General features: G+C 38.5%; 2 protein-coding genes across 30 annotated transcripts in view; one reads left to right on the forward strand and one right to left on the reverse strand.

The window, feature by feature from the left end:
• Positions 1-3,072, forward strand: part of dock7 (dedicator of cytokinesis 7) — a 56,555-nt gene extending 53,483 nt beyond the window's left edge. For 25 of the 26 annotated variants that reach the window (XM_074634922.1, XM_074634923.1, XM_074634924.1 and 22 more), the window contains 5 exons: positions 109-345; positions 622-765; positions 927-1,033; positions 1,282-1,449; positions 2,261-3,072. In XM_074634922.1, coding sequence (XP_074491023.1) covers positions 109-345; positions 622-765; positions 927-1,033; positions 1,282-1,449; positions 2,261-2,303 — 699 coding nt within the window. In that variant the 3' untranslated portion in view covers positions 2,304-3,072. Of the gene's footprint in view, positions 1-108; positions 346-621; positions 766-926; positions 1,034-1,281; positions 1,450-1,941; positions 1,962-2,260 lie in introns of all 26 variants that reach the window. The other variant, XM_074634931.1, reaches the window with a different exon arrangement.
• usp1 (ubiquitin specific peptidase 1) lies at positions 2,334-14,152 on the reverse strand. Of its 4 annotated transcripts, none has more exons than XM_074634950.1 (9): positions 13,899-14,152; positions 12,669-12,877; positions 12,258-12,399; positions 9,225-9,320; positions 8,900-9,069; positions 7,926-8,614; positions 6,460-6,618; positions 5,972-6,173; positions 2,334-4,982 (listed from the first exon to the last, which is right to left on the reverse strand). In XM_074634950.1, exons 2-9 carry the CDS (start codon positions 12,821-12,823, stop codon positions 4,199-4,201), a joined length of 2,397 nt encoding a protein of 798 aa, XP_074491051.1. In that variant the 5' UTR covers positions 12,824-12,877; positions 13,899-14,152; the 3' UTR covers positions 2,334-4,198. The 4 variants fall into 4 exon arrangements, with proteins under 4 accessions (XP_074491051.1, XP_074491054.1, XP_074491052.1 ...); XM_074634953.1 differs by having other exon boundaries at positions 8,900-9,066; positions 13,899-14,055; XM_074634951.1 differs by having other exon boundaries at positions 13,858-14,048.
• Positions 14,153-16,605: the final 2,453 nt, after the last annotated feature.

Here is a 16,605-nt window from a genome sequence, read left to right on the forward strand (position 1 = left end):
TTTGGGTTTGTGAATACAGTCCAAACTTTTATTCTGAGAATCCATCTTTAACAGAGGGGAACACAATCTGAAAACCAATCAATAATCTGATGGTGTTTATTTCCGCAGGCCTTCATCCAGATCACATACGTGGAGCCGTACTTCGACACGTACGAGATGAAGGACCGCATCACTTACTTTGACAAGAACTACAACTTGCGACGTTTCGTCTACTGCACACCCTTCACTCTGGACGGACGTGCCCACGGGGACCTGCACGAACAGTACAAACGCAAGACCATCCTCACCACCTCCCACGCCTTCCCTTACATCAAGACACGCATCAACATCATCCACAAAGAGGAGGTGAGTAAACTCTATAACCCAGTTTTCTGCAGGTCAGCATTTCTTTTATGTACCTGTTTTTAGTTTCTCTTGATTTCTTCTCAGACAGCCAACCAAACCATTAATAAAGATTTAAATTTTTTTTATTAATAGTGCAAAAAAACATAATTCTATCTCATCACCACCTGTGGAAGGATGATATTCTGGAGATTAGGTGTTTCTAAAAGGGAGCTGTTTTATCCAACTCTGGTTGTGCGCCCTGATCACTAAAACCGCAGACTCTTCTTCGCTTTCTAGATTATCTCCACACCCATTGAGGTGGCAATAGAGGACATGCAGAAGAAGACTCAGGAGCTGGCCTTTGCTACCCACCAGGACCCATCTGATGCAAAGATGCTGCAGATGGTCCTACAGGGGTCGGTGGGCACAACTGTCAACCAGGTAAAAGAAATTGAAGATGTCAGGTATATATTTGATAACAAATTTGTTTGCATTGGTACATTCGGGCAAGATGCTTGAGAAGATCATACGAGTAGTATTAGAGGAATTTCTCAGGATAAGTAAAGTTGTAGATGAATAATCATGTTATCGGTTTTCCTCAGGGTCCTCTGGAGGTGGCTCAGGTATTCCTGTCAGAGATTCCCAGTGACCCAAAGCTGTACAGACACCACAATAAGCTACGGCTCTGCTTCAAAGACTTCACAAAGAGGTATGGACTGTGGATGATGAATCACATAGAACCGTTTCGCCAGTTTGCTGAAAAGTTAACGTTGGAACTATGATTATAGATGACAACTTTAACATGACCAGATGCCTTAATAAGCCTTGTTACAAAACAATGAGCAAAGCAAAGATTCTCTTTCTATAGTAGCAAGCGTTTTTGGCATCTAGCTTTTACCCCTATCAAAAATGACCGTGTCGTACAGAACCTACATGCCAGTATTTTCTCTGCCAAAGGTGTGAAGATGCCCTGCGTAAGAATAAGAGCCTGATTGGTCCAGACCAGAAAGAGTACCAGAGGGAGCTGGAGAGGAACTATCACCGGCTGAAGGAGGCGCTGCAGCCCCTCATCAACAGAAAGATCCCACAGCTTTATAAACCTGTACTGCAGGTCAACTCACACAGGTAGGGCTGAACAGGTGTACTGTTTGTGTGTGTGAAAGTAGATACTGTAATACAGGGTGTCCGCAGGGTGTTACAAAGTATTTAATGTTGATAAATCAATTAAGCAAAAAATTCAGGCCCTTAAAAAGTCTTTAACGGCATTTTCCGAGTTATTTTTTTTCGATACACTATTGAGTTTTTCATTTTTTCGAAATACTATATTATGACTTTTTATTTTTTCGACATACTATATGACTTTTTTTTTTTTTCGACGAACTATACAATGACTTTTTTTTCTTTTCGACATACTATACTATGACTTTTTTATTTCAAATGTATGCATAGTTATGAATATTATATTCCGTTTATGACAATAGATCCCCGAAATCTTACACACTGTTCCCTTTTGAAATATATTAAATTGAACTTCAGGTTTCCTTCATATGCCCTGTAATATGTTTTCAATGTGAAATTAAATGAGCCATTGTTTTTGCTTCTGTAAAAATCATGCAGCAAACGGACAGCTTGACAAGGTAGTTTGGGACTTTCAGACTACATGTTATGATGCTGTTTTGAGTTTCTATGTCGTGTGTTTGTGCTATTATGTAAGGACAATTTAGTCCTCCCAGCTTTGCAGTCTTGCTATTCTTACAAGATAGATTTCTTTTTTTTTTAAAAAGGGGAATTGAAATAGCAGACAAACCAAACTACACGATGCTAAAATCATTGGGCTGGAAGTCCAGTCCCAAATCACTTTCTTGTTCAGTTAAAAAAATCTGATAATATTTCTGTCAGTCTGAATCAAAACATGTTTTTTTTTTCTTATTTCCAGAGATTCCTTCAGCAGAATGAGTCTTCGCAAGCTTGACATTTGAAGATGAAGAATACACACGCACACACACATAACAGAAATTGCAATATTAATTTATTCTCGAGTGTAAATAGGAGTGTCTTGAAGGTTGGTCAGTGTTTCGGAGATTGTGTTACAAGAAAGGCTAAAAGTGTTGGAGCTTGGTACGTCATTCCAGTGTCTTAATTTGTTTACAGACAAACTGTTACACAATCAGAGGGATGGACAAGTGGATCTTAAAGATTAAAGAGATACCTTGGCATTTAGAATTTTTCCTGTGCTGAACATTTGTCACACAAGGGGACAAGTCTTTATATTTGTCCCTATGATGCAACCACTAGCAAAATACTAATAATGTCAGCCTCCACTTTTCAAACCAACAGAATCTGCTGGATGTAAACTAACAAGCCACTGAATATGAAGAACGCTCTGAGATCCCTTTATTGGTAAAGTGCCAAAAAAATTTTTTCTTCTGCAGAAAAGGTGAGATTTTAAAAGTCAAGGTGTCTATTTAATTATGTACTGTGTCAAAGATCTGTATTCAATTTCATGTGTGCACTTTTTTATTACGGTGTAGCAATGCATTTTACAACTTGAAAGTTTATGTAATTCAAAACGGGGGGGAAGGAAAAAATGAAAACATGCAAAAAATGGTACCATTATTTATCATGATGCTTTAATGATTTTTATTTGAAAGAATGTTGTAAAGTTAGGTACTTTAAACATCCTTGTATAATTTTATGTAGTTTTGTTTTGTTTATTTTAAATATTTTACTAAATAAATATTTTAATGTTCAGTTGGGTGGATGCTGGTAATCTTCTTGCCTCCTAATGTGTTATTTTTTGTGTTTGTGTAGATTAATGTTATGTTGGAGATGTGAATAAGAGTATCGCCAGATGAAGGTAAAAACTTTATTGCTGATAGAAAGATCCTGGCAAGATTAAAATAGTTGCAGCTGGAATGAGGTACAGTGTAAATGAGACAACACACGTATTGAGACATTATATTAAACCTGATTTGTAACCTTTCCCATGTATATATGATATATAATGTAATAACTGAATATGGCCCATAATGGGTATTAATCACTAAGCTATTAATTCATTTGATTCCTGAAACTATGATTGGAATTATAAACGCTGTAGAACCTGAGACGACCAATGTTACTGTTACTGAATATTTTAATGACCATATTTTTCACACAAAGCTATGCAATATTAATTATCCAATCCAATGAATACGAAAGTCTTTTCTTAAACTATAGAAATACTGCAGAAAATCATGAATCATATTAAGTATTGCATTGCAAATGGAAAGGATATTTGGCCCATATCTTGGCTTTTAATTGAATAGTCTATTCCAAATATACACAGGCTTTTGTAAATGCAAATTGATTTTAGAAAAGTATTCAGCTAGAAAAAGACATTCTCCAACATTTTGCATTTTTACTTATTACATTTTACTTCAAAAGTGCTTTTCCAATTTGCAAGAAGGAATCGTACAAACTCAATAATTGAGAAAATGGAACATGTTAAAAGACACAGAAAAAGTAAAGCCAGTGTACAAGAAATAATAGTACAGAGCAAAAAACAATAAACAGGTCACTGTACTTAACAGAGACGAGACCCCCCCCCCCCCCCCCAAAAAAGGCTAAAGTAATCCTGGCACGTAGAAAATGAAATCCCCATTTGTCTGAGTATTTCTACAATATGACTTTTGAACCTGAATTGGCTCATTGACATCTGAGGTGAGAGTCCACGCGGATGTTTGCTCTGTGAAACATATCTTCAGTTCAGGTGCTAATATGGCAGCCACAGTATGTTGGCACTGTGTTGTATTTCAAAATACAACTGTACTTTGTCTGGGTGCTCTGCTGCCCAAAAAAAACATCTGGCATAACCCCCCCCCTTGTGTTCATGTTAGTGTCCAGGTTCATGCATCAATCTGTAGAACAACAGGTAAGGTGTCGATGAGGACGATGTCTCAGGAGAGCAGGAGAGCAGGAACTCCTCCTCCTCGAACAAACGCACCTCCGAGTCATCAAACAGCATCCATTTGCCCTCATATTCCATGAGGTTGCTCAAAGCCTGCTGCTCTGTAGCCTCCACTCCGCCACAGGAAGACGTTGACGCCTCCTCTCCTACTCTATCCTCCTTAAGTCCTGCTTCAGTATTTTGTCCCTGGCTGTTGACGGGTTTCCTCCGTTTGGATCTCTCCGTTGATCCACTGCTGGCTGCTTTTTCTGTGTGTTTGCCGCTGCTCCCGAGGTCACAACTTGACAGACTCCTTTGGCCCCCCAAGAGTCCAACAGCCCCCTCTGACGACTTCTTTCCTCCCATTTTACTACTAGCCAAACCTGCACCTCTCTGTCCCCTTGCATTCAGGCTGAAAGACACCTCTCCATCATCATAATCCAGCACCTCGTCTTTCACCCGCGTTTCCTCTTTTATTTCCTTCTCCTCTTCCTCCTCTGTTTCTTTTCTTTTCCGCATCCAGAGCTTCACATCTTTCAGATCAGACATGCGGACATAGGCGGTGTAATGGCCGCTGCTGATGGTGACGCCACTGTGCATGACCACGGCAAACAGCTGATAGCGTTGACCCTTCGTGGATGAGGGCCGGGTGCACCACTCTTCCAGGGACAAGGTCAAAGGGGTCTGCAACGGAGTGTTCACTTTAGATAGACCTGCATATGGATCCAAGCTGGGGGAAAAAGAAACAGGGAGACAAGTTAATATCTGTGAGGAATGAATAACACATGTCATAGTACATCGAAAAAAATAAAAAACCTCATAGTATAGTATGTCAAAAGAAAAGTCATACTTTAGTATGTCAATTAAATGAAAAAGTCACTTTAATATGTCGAAAAAAAAAAAAAAAAAAGGTTATAGTAGTATGTCGAAAAATTTCCTAAAGTCATAGTATTGTATTTCGAAGTTAACAAAAAAAGGTCCTAGTAGTATGTCCAAAAAAGTAAAAAAACAATATAGTAAGCCATAAAAATGTAAAAAAAAGTCATAGAGTTTGTCGAAAAGAAGTCAGAGTAGTAAGTTGTAAGTGTAGTATGTCAAAAAAAATTTAAAAAGTCATTGTATAGTATTGCAAAAAAATCTGAATAGAGTATGTCGAAAAAAGTCATAAACGGTCATAGTATTGTATTTTGAAAATAACAAAAAAGGTCCTGGTATAGTATGTCCAAAAAAGTAACAAAAAAACAATATAGTACCATAAAAATGTCAAGAAAATACAAGTCATAGTATAGTATGTCGAAAAAAAATTAAAAAGTCATAGTATAGAATGTCGAAAAAAATGTAAACGTCATAGTAGTATGTCGAAATTTTTTTAAAGTCAGTATAGTATGTCGAAAAAAAAGTCATAGTATAGTATTTGAAGAAAGTCATAAAAAGTAATAGTATTGTATTTAGAAAATAAAAAAAAGGTTGTAGTTTAGTATGTCGAAAAAAGTAAACAGTAGTAACCAAGCCATAACATAATATAGTAAGCCAATGTAAAAAAAGTCATAGTATAGTGTTACTGCCGCCCTGCTATCTCCCCTAACTGACATATGTCTATACTCATTATTATAAGAGCAATGCAGGACAGAGGTTAATCTACAATAATTTGGAAGAAAATACTGAAAGATAGAAGAAGACAGGAAACTGACTGAAATGAACATGAATAAATCAACTCACTCTAAACTGTTGGCAGAGAAGCGCTTCAGGTGAATGGTGATCACTTCAGGAGTTTTGTCAAACAGTAGACTTCTCTCAGCCTCTGTGTAATGATGACACGTCTCACAGAAGTATTTGTCCTCCCCAACGATGCGCTCCACTGAAGCAAACTGGGCGATGGCCCATTTCAGAGTCTTCAGCTCTGGTTTGGGGTCAGGAGAAACTGGGAAGAGAGGACATCAGGTATTAATTATGTTGTTGTTTTTGTCTGCATTGTGGTCTGGAAGAAAGAGGAAGGGTGTACAGAGACATCTGCCTTCCCATTTTATTTGGTGGAGGGTGACATTGTAATAAAAAAACTTCATAAATATGTTCGCACTGTGCAGTCATTTTAAATGATTATCCACATTGTTCACCACAACCCATGCTTTGAGCTGCACGGGGACTTCTTTTTTGACCGGGTGCAAAGAGTTGTAGTATTAATGGTATTTAAAAGTACAAGTCCTCACCCTCAGAGAGGTCGTCTGGGCTGCTGGGTTCGTCATCGAGCACCGGGACACTGATGTCCTGGAAGTCTTCTCTCCTCTCTGTGAAGCTCTCACACTCCAGACAGCGAGTCCTCAGAACCAGTCGGCCCTGGAACAAATGCTCCATCAGGTCCAAGCCCTCTGGATAGAACAGAAACAAGAGTTGTATTTAATGTCTGAAGTCACATATTTACTAATGATGTCTGATATCGCATGGCAGAGGTTCAATTCAGTGACCTTCTTCCCTTCTTAATCTTTTACTCTCTATTCCAAGTGTTTGAAAGCTGCTTTTAAAATGAAATAAACCATTAAAAGGGAAACATTAAAAAACAATATAATCTAGAAAATTATTTGAAGCCCCATTGATAATTAAAATATAATAACTCGGCTAAATCACATTTGCACACTTTGTTCTTAAAGGCTTAATCTAAAGGCTGTGAAAACTAATTTCCTCTTGAATGAAAAGTAAATAAGCAAATCTCTGAAATCACTATGAGCTTTTAATTCTCAATTTTTCATCAGTTACAAACCTGTCAGTTTACGAGTTTGATATTTATCAATTCTACTTGATGATAGGGGTGGAACGATCCATCGATCTGGATTGATGATCTTATATCATAGATGCAAAGTGAAAACATCGATACATATAATCTTTAAGATGCACCTTTATTTTGAAATTCCCATCGCACGTTTGTTTCTCCATTTCCGTCAAAGTGCACCTCATTCCTAAAAACTCAAACAGTGCTAGTGGCGTAACTTTAGCGAGTGTCCAGTCGGCCGAGAGAGTAGGGCGGGCGTGTGTGTGATGGTGAGTAGCAGTAACGCGATAGCTGTGAAGCCAGTTAGTTAGACTTTATTTGTTGGTGAATAAATGCTACAGCTCATCAAAACCTAAGCCAAGTTTCTGTGTCTTGCTTGCTACCTGCTTGTTAAAGTGTAGGGGGTTGGCCCCAAAGTTAGCAACAACTACAGCGCAGACTCACTTAAGGTGGGCTGACCTTTAAGGTGGAGTAGCTATTCTCATTTTATTGACCAGCCGCTCACCAGCATTGACCAGCAACCAGACATGCAACAACAGGAGGTAGATTTTTCGACTTTCTATTAAAAAGAACACATTGTTTCTTATTTAAATGCCTGGAAGAGCCCAGTAATAAAATTGTCGAATCATATTTTAGTTGCTTTTTGTCAGTTGATTGTGTGTTAGACATATGATATCGTCTCATATCGATATCGATCGTAGGCCCCTGAATTGAATCAAATCAGAATCGTATCGTGGCTCACTTTGTGATATTGGCAAATATCGTATCGTTGGCCAAAGAATCAATATAATATTGTGATGAAACTAGTGATTTACACCCCTACTCAATGAATCATTCATTTCCTCCCCGTCAAAATAGATCCCTCTTATTAAATCAACACCCATTCCTCTTACAAAAATAATCTCATACCTTGAAGTTTTACTGCTTTCTTGTCTTCAGCCACGCTTTGTGGTGATCTCTCATCGCTGGTCTTCTCATTCAGACTTTGGTCGTCGGTCGGCTCGTTCTCCTGCACTGGTTTGTTTTGATTCTTTGCAGAGCTGATCTTCCCCACGCTGAGGAACTTTGAGAAAATACTTGGTTGTTTCCCAGAAGGCCTCAGCCAGCTCAGCCTAGACCTCTTCTTTTTTTTCCCATCTGCCTCTTTAGATGCCTTTTCACTTTTCCCCTCACCATCGCTCCCTTTTTCCTCCGCCCCATTTAGTTTCCCTTCATCCTTTGCCTCCTCCTCTTTGTCTCGGGTGCTTTCTATCGTGATGTCACTCGAGGACTTCCTTTTGGAGCGAGTGAAGGGTTTGTTATCCTCTGCATCAGATTTCTCACTCTTGACAGATTTGGGCTTCTTTTTGGCATTTCCCACTTCAGTGTCGCTCTTTCTCTTGCCACTGACTTGGCCGTCCTCTTCTGTGGGAGTTTTGGATTCTGTTGCAGAGCTGCCGGAACCCAAATGGACACCCTCAGTCTCATCGGCATCCTCCCTCTTCACCTCCAGGTCTTTCCTGATGGTCTCACAAGCCTCTTGGATATATCCCAGGATGCACTGCAGCACCTCCTGGGCATCATGCTGAAGATAGCCTTCATACATGGGGTTCAGCTGCCTGCAACACACACACAGACAGAGAGTGGTCACAATTAGTTTAATGATGCAAAAACATATATTAAAAAAAACATATCTTAATGATTTATCAACTGTTTAAGGGACTACTCAAATCAAAATATACCATTTGCTTGTTTCAGCTTTAAAAATGTGAACATGTGCTGCCATTCTCTGGGGGTTTCGACTAGAGAGAAATAAGATAGAAATAAGCTACCTTACTATTTTAATGCATCATTTGGACAGCAATCTGGGCACACATTATAATTCAAAATGACCACATCATTACCTGAGTGTGTTGAGTATTTTTCGAGGCGGTGTAGCGAGTTCTCCTTCACTGAAGCTTTCAGGGTTTAACAGGAAGCTGGACTGCAGCTGCTCCACTGATGTTATCAGACTGTTGAAGCTCCCAAGGAGCTCCATTTGAGCTGGCAAAGCCTCTGTGACAGCTTCTGACTGCTGAGAAATAAAATACAAACAAAAGAATTGATACAATAAAAAAGTTTTTGAATTAGAGCGTATATCTAGTATATCAAATAATACAATAATAATTAGTGGTGATGAGTGAATACGTTATGCATGTATGTATTTCTGAAGCCATTCTTTGCACCAACCTCTTCGCTTTCATCAGTTTCTTCCTTAGGTTTGCTTTTAGACAGGTTGTGCAGTTTCTTTATGCCTTCTCTGAGCCCTGGGCAGTAATACAGCACCTGCAGGAGCAATCAGACATAAATTAGCCATCATACTTTAACTTCTTTATAAGGAATCCAGCTGTACAGAAAACTCAAAAAATAGTTCCTCAATTCCATTTTCTGGGCAGGATGTCACCGTTTGTAGTCACATGGAAGACAAACAAGTAGGGGTGGGAAAATAAATCGATTCACCTATGATTCGTTGAAATAGATTTTTGAATGCCAGAATCGATATATTAGCTTCATTTGAGTCTTGGCGGAGGTAGAAGGAAGTTACCGCTTTTATTGTTGTAGTATGAGTAAAGTGACATCATATCTGTTTCAACTAAAACAAAGCAGAAAGAATGCAGAAAACTGCACTTTGGGTTTCACACATTGCAGGAAAAGCAGAGATAGACATCATGGCTAAAGCTGCATGCTAACTCTGTCATGGAAAGGTAACGTTATCGTATTGCGGTAACGAGCAGTCAAGTCAGTCGTCACTCTCATCTTCGTGGTCAAATCGGCCGACGCTACAACTGTAACACACCCATAACCTGATCGAGCTGACCATGGATGTATAAAGAGAACGGAGCTGATGGTAAGAGCTAGTGACAGACTTGGGAAGTTAGCGGAAGTATACACGTGTGACTACATCCGGTTTTCAAAATAAGATGTTAACAACTGGTAACTGTATATACAAAATACATACATGGAAAAAGATTGATTAGATTATATTCACCAGAAGTATAAAACATGTTAAAAGTAAAAAGAAAATGCCATTCATTTGTGAGGGAAAAGTCTTTGATTTTTGGGTTGCTGGAAACATTTTTATAATTCCTGACAATGACTGATATCTGTGACTACATACAGACACAAAATCAAGCATTTTTATCATATCAATTTAGAGATTTTCCAAAGTAAATAGTGTATGACTAGAAGTGTATGATTCTATTTTTTCCCGTGTTTTAATGTTAAAAAAGTTAACAAAATCTCAATTAATCATAATATTGAATTGCAATACTTAAAAATTGCAATACATATCAAATCGGCACCCATGTATCGTGATAGTATCAAATCGGGAGACAGTGTATCATCCAAGCCCTACAAACGAGTGACACATTTTGAGCCTGAACAAAAAATGTCGTTAACATGTTTCCTTACAAAGACTGAAACTGTGACATTTTCCTTTTTTAAATAATTTGTTTTGGTTAATCGCCTGTGAGTGATAACAATTACAAGAGGGTTTCTGCAGAGTTCACAAAGTTGAATTTTAAACTTGTAAAGACATTTTTGTCATGCAATTTAATACCGGTTTCACAATCATACCAGCCAAAGCATGAAAGATATCAATGAAAACCAGTAAGGGTGAAAAGGCCCTTGAATTATTTACCAAGTAAATGAATTGGTTGACATTTATATCGCATTTTTGTCCAAACCTCCCAGCAGTATTCTTGATAATAACATTCATTAATCTTTAAACACAACCTGGACCTGGACAAGCAGCAGAACATGGACAGATGAATGGATGGATGGATGGATGAAATTAACCACTTAAAAAATAACTAATTACAACTAATACACAAATGGATTTTATATAGGGTAAGTGGTCTGGAAGAGTAACACTGGGGATTTTCCAGCCAATATTTGCTCGAATCACATTCAAAAACATTTTATAACTAAAGTTGATGCATATAACAGGCTGAAATAATTATTCTAGACCTTTTTAACTAGTGGAAACTAAGACTTGTCAATATCTTCTTCTAAGGCCTTTTTTTGATGAAACTGAATTGATTTTTTTTTTTTTTTCAAGACTGCGCATACCTTGTACAATGTCAACGCAGTACACAATAATAACACAAGTAGTGAACACTGAAACGGTTCCCTGCTTCCATACTGCATAAGAGGTTGCCTTATTGTCTAACCACTGGCCTAAATGAAGAGTTGCCCTGACACATATTTTCTTTCCTCTACAAGAGAAAAAAAGTCTCTTATTCCAAACAAGAGATGAAACGGCTATAGAAACTTTATTTGGACAGGTGCTGAGATCATACCAGTGCTTGAATGAGTGATAAAACCTCCAGTGCCCGTCTGTCTCTCTACAACCAGCACTGTCAATACAGATAAGCCAGAGTGAGAGGATCTGATCTGAACACACAGTACGTCAGTCAGAAGGAGACATAATGCTGTGGAGCAGCCACTTATCTACGGGTTTTATCTCTTCTACATCAGCCACACAAGACACTGTGACACCATGCCAAACACTTCAGTGTTTCTGTCTACAGGGTCAATACTCAACAATATTCTTAGTGACATGGAAGGTCACTTTATTTCCTACTAATTAACGCATTAACGCAACTTGCAATTTTTAGGTTGTAGCGGTCTCAGGTTTAGAGCAAGTAAAGATACTGGCATCATAGGAAACTAAAAAAAACTAAGGAATCCATTGATACCAACCATGTCATACTAGCTTGTCGCGAAGGAGGCTAAATAACACTCCAAATTTTCACAAAATTTTGGCGAGGAAAAACTGGCATGGCCATTTTCAAAGGGGTCCCTTGACCTCTGACCTCAAGTCAGCACACTGACAGCCGTTTGCCGTGTTATGATTTAAGCATATTTTGTTATGCTAAATGCAGTACCTGTGAAGGATTATGGACAACATTTGTCATTGTTTTGTGTTGTTAATTGATTTACAATAATAAAAATATACATTGATTTGCAAAAAGCAAGCATATTTGCCCACTCCCATGTTGATAACAGTATTAAATACTTAACAAATCTCCCTTTAAGGTACATTTTGAACAGATAAAAATTGTGCAATTTGCAATTAATTGTGCTCAACTATGGACAATAATGCCATTAATCACGATTAAATATTTTATCGATTGACAGCCCTAATCTATATACATGTATTTTGTAGTCAAACAGCGTTAAAGACATGTATCTATTCTGTCTTTAGTGAGGAGGACCCACCTGTAAGATACTGTTCAAATAGCAGGTGTTGCCCAAGTTGTTGAACCCCACAAATGGGACCACAGCCTCTCTCTTCTCACATGGCAGGAGAAGGCCAGGCGAGGTTGGACATGGAGGATCAGGAACCACCTGATCACTGTTGCTGAACAGTAGAGAAGAAAACACAGTGTCAAAATAAAAATAAAAAGAAACAATCACCTACTAGTTACTTGTTTCATTATTTCTGAATTCTGAATATAGCACAATGGTATGATTGAAGTTGTGTGAAATGTGTGACAACTGGCTGGCATGTAAGGAGTAACAGACGGCATAACCAGACACGACATTTCTTCAACAAGGTAGGGTAATAATGAAGTGTTTTGAACTTTGTATGACCCCCAAATGAATCCCACATTGACAGCAGAGACCCACCTCGCCTCAGGCTCCACAACAGCTTTGGGCTCATCTGCTTGAGGTTCAGAGAAATCCAGAGCCCGTTTAGTTTCCTTCTTCTGGAGGAACTTCAGAGACAGTTTACTCCTCTTGACGGGGCTCGAAACAACATGTTCACCCTGCAGACCTGGCATCTTTAATCCTGGTAACGTTACCTCAGAAGATCGACGATGCAACAGCGCACCTCACTGGTTAGAAAAGGAAACACAGAAATAACATTTCAGTGGGCGCCATCAGGAACTCAACGATAACGAAAGTATAGCTACGCAGTAAACGTGATCTACGCAGTTAATGGAACTGCAACCAAACTAAGCTTAACGTTAGATAATAAAATTACTGTAGACAGCCTCTGGTTCACAAAAGTCCAACCCGGTTAACCGACTGAACAACGGATTATGTAACATATGTTAGCCAGTTGGCTAACGCTAACTGACTTACTGCTTCCTCTCTCTTATCACCATGTGCCCACATTCAACGGTTGAAATAGAGCCGGTAACGTTAGCGACAGTAACCGTTAACATTAGCAACCGTTGTCTGATTAACATTTGAAATAGAGCCGTTAACATTAGCAACTGCAGTCTGATTAACGTTTGAAATAGAGCCGTTAACATTAGCAACTGCAGTCTGATTAACATTTGAAATAGAGCCGTTAACATTAGCAACTGCTGTCTGATTAACGTTTGAAATAGAGCCGTTAACATTAGCAACTGCTGTCTGATTAACATTTGAAATAGAGCCGTTAACATTAGCAACTGCTGTCTGATTAACGTTTGAAATAGAGCCGTTAACATTAACAACTGCAGTCTGATTAACGTTTGAAATAGAGCCGTTAACATTAACAACTGCTGTCTGATTAACGTTTGAAATAGAGCCGTTAACATTAACAACTGCTGTCTGATTAACGTTTGAAATAGAGCCGTTAACATTAGCAACTGCTGTCTGGTTAACGTTTGAAATAGAGCCGTTAAGGTTAGCAACCGTTGTCTGATTAACATTAGTAACCGTTGTCTTAGTAACGTTAGGTATTAGCTTGGACGTAGCGCACATTAAACTGAACTTTGCAGGACAACACAGCGACAAATGTGGGTCAAACGGTGTGGTGAAGAAGTGGAAGGAGAAAACACGACGTTTCTAATAGTTCGCTTAACAACAAAACTAGTTAACTAACTGTGAAACTCCCCACAGTGTCTGCAGCGTTGTTCCTCTCACCTGAACGAGTCATTCCAGGTTGAAGAGTAATGTATTTCACGGTGTATCCAGTCTAATAAGAGATGTTTACAGGGTTTGAGTCAGACGGTGCAGCAGCAGCAGCAGAAGTTGGCGCTTTTTCCCCTGATGCAAGACCCCACTGTCGGACTACTCTGCCTGTGAAACACCGACACGACATCAGAATATTCGGGGAAAATGTCATAATAACGGTCACCCACTGATATCTAACGTATTTCACACGTATACACGTAACGCTTATAAATGTGCGTAGACGTGTGTATGATTATATAACCAGAAAAAAGTTATAATTCCAGATCTCAGGCTTAGATTAAGCCACCTATTTAATTTAGGACCCTTTCAGGCCAGTTTCAGAAGCCATTTTTGTAGTCTTTTGTCGAGCTGCGTCGAGTTAGAGTGAATAACCGACACAAATTCAGAATATTCGGGAAATATGTGCTAATATCGGTCACCCCCTGATAGCAAACGTGTTTCACACGTATACACGTAAGGCTTGTAAAAATGTGCATAGACGTGTTTATAATTATATAACCAGAAAAAGTTACATTCCAGATCTCAGGCTTAGATTAAGCCACCTATGTAATTTAGGACCACTTCAGGTCCGTTTCAGACGCCATTATTGTAGTCTTTTTTCTTTTTTCTGTTTTCTGTTTTTTTTTATTATTATTATTTCAAAATGATAGTATCCATAGTAACAGCAGAAAACATTAAAAACATTTACATACAGAAGAAGCATAGCGAAAACATAAACAAAGAGCTGTGCCAAACATAAAAGGACAACAGAAATGAAACAAAACCAACATAAAATTTAAAAAAATAAAAATAAAAATTAAGACCATGCGAGAGTATTGTCATATATGACAATAATTTCACTTAAAAACTTTAAAGATATTGCATACATTCATTGTTTCCATTGCTTTTTTGTTTTGTGGGAAGAAATTGCTGAGAGATATAGATCCATTTCTTTCATAAATACAAAGAAATTTGGCTTTTTTGGGGGTAAATTTACACTTGTGAATGTGGAACTTCGCGAGAATTAAAATTAAATTAATAAAAAAAAAATGCATTACTGTCTTTGTCACTGTAATCATAGCAACCAAATATAATATTTATATAGTACAGTGCAAAATCTGAGAAAATGTTTACAAGTATAAAATTATTGACATCTTTCCATTATTGTAGTCTTGGTCGAGCTGTGGTCTAGTTAGAGTGGATAACACCGGCAACGGTAGATTATTCCTTCAAATTAAAAGTGAAGGAGTAGTTGAAAGTGAATCCTACACATGATCGCCAATGAAAAGTCAAATTAAGCTGCAACCAAAAAAAGAAAACCTTTGTAAAGGCAGTGTAATTGTTTTGCTGAATCCAATACTTTTGTAGTTTTACGAAGTAAGTTTGAATGCAAGACTTTTTACTTAAATTTGAAATTGTATGAGTAAATGAAAAGAATAGCCTACTTCCACCTTTGGTCAATTGCTTCCTCCGTAAACAAGGGACACAGACACGCTTCATTTAATTTTAAATGTTATTTTAATTTCAACTCAACACACCTGGGATCTAGTCAATTGCACAACTGTAGCCTTCATGAAGAGTGGTGTGTTGCTTAATAGGATACCGTTTACGTTCATTGTCTAAACTAGGCTATAAATAACCGTTTTTGTCATATTCTGACCTAAACCTTGTAACGTGAAAGGGGCATGTTTTCTGCAATTCTGAGAAAAGCAGCGGTCATCTGTTGAAAACAGTTGCTAATAATCAATTCGAGCATAAATAAATTAACCAGTAAAAACATTAAGCTGGATACGGAGCTCAACATAGGTTTGAACGCTTCCTCATGGATTTTTTTGTCTTAAAAATATACAGCAATTTGTAATAATATAAAAACACAGGGTCTGTCTTTACAACACACCAAGCATTAGTAAACTGGGGAAAAAAAGTTCGGAAACTTGTGTTTGGTCGATTATTTCTCTGTAGTTACAATGCTGAATGGCATTGTATTTTACATCATTGGAAAGCCTGTTTATTTACCTTCACAATGATGTCCAACTTGTAAGGATCATGCATTTGTGGGATGAGCAGCACAGCTGATTATGTGGGTAGTGCCCCAGTAAAATTTGCCAAAATGCTCTGCCAATGGTAAACAGTGTATTCTCCTGTTGGTATTGACTCTTGTTTTGAGTTGTTTGGTGGATTGGATGATTGAACTCTCTATCAGTAACAAGGAACAAACAAGACATATTGGCTATTTTACACTTTATTCATTCCATCCTGGAATGGCAAGTCATTAGAGCATGTCACATCTACATCTACTGTTTTTATACAACCTAAGAAGGCTGAAGAAATTTGGAATGTCCTCACCTGTACTGAGCAACTTCTACAGGTGCACTATTGAGAGCATCATGACCGGCTGCATCACCACCTGGTATGGCAACTGCTCCGAGCAGGATCGACGGCGGCTTCAGAGAGTGGTGCGGTCGGCCCAGCGGCTCACAGGTGGAGTGCTGCCTAACTTGGAGGACATATACACCAAGAGATGTGTAACCAAGGCAAACAAGATCATTGCTGATCCCAGTCACCCGAACCACGGCCTCTTCATCAGGAAGCAGTCCAAGAGGAAGTCTGGCTACATCAGCATCAGAGCTAAAACCAACCGCCTCAGAAACAGCTTCTATCCCCAGGCCATCCGGAT

This window comes from Sebastes fasciatus, chromosome 5, assembly GCF_043250625.1.
Source record: "Sebastes fasciatus isolate fSebFas1 chromosome 5, fSebFas1.pri, whole genome shotgun sequence".
In the NCBI taxonomy this organism is placed as follows: domain Eukaryota; kingdom Metazoa; phylum Chordata; class Actinopteri; order Perciformes; family Sebastidae; genus Sebastes; species Sebastes fasciatus.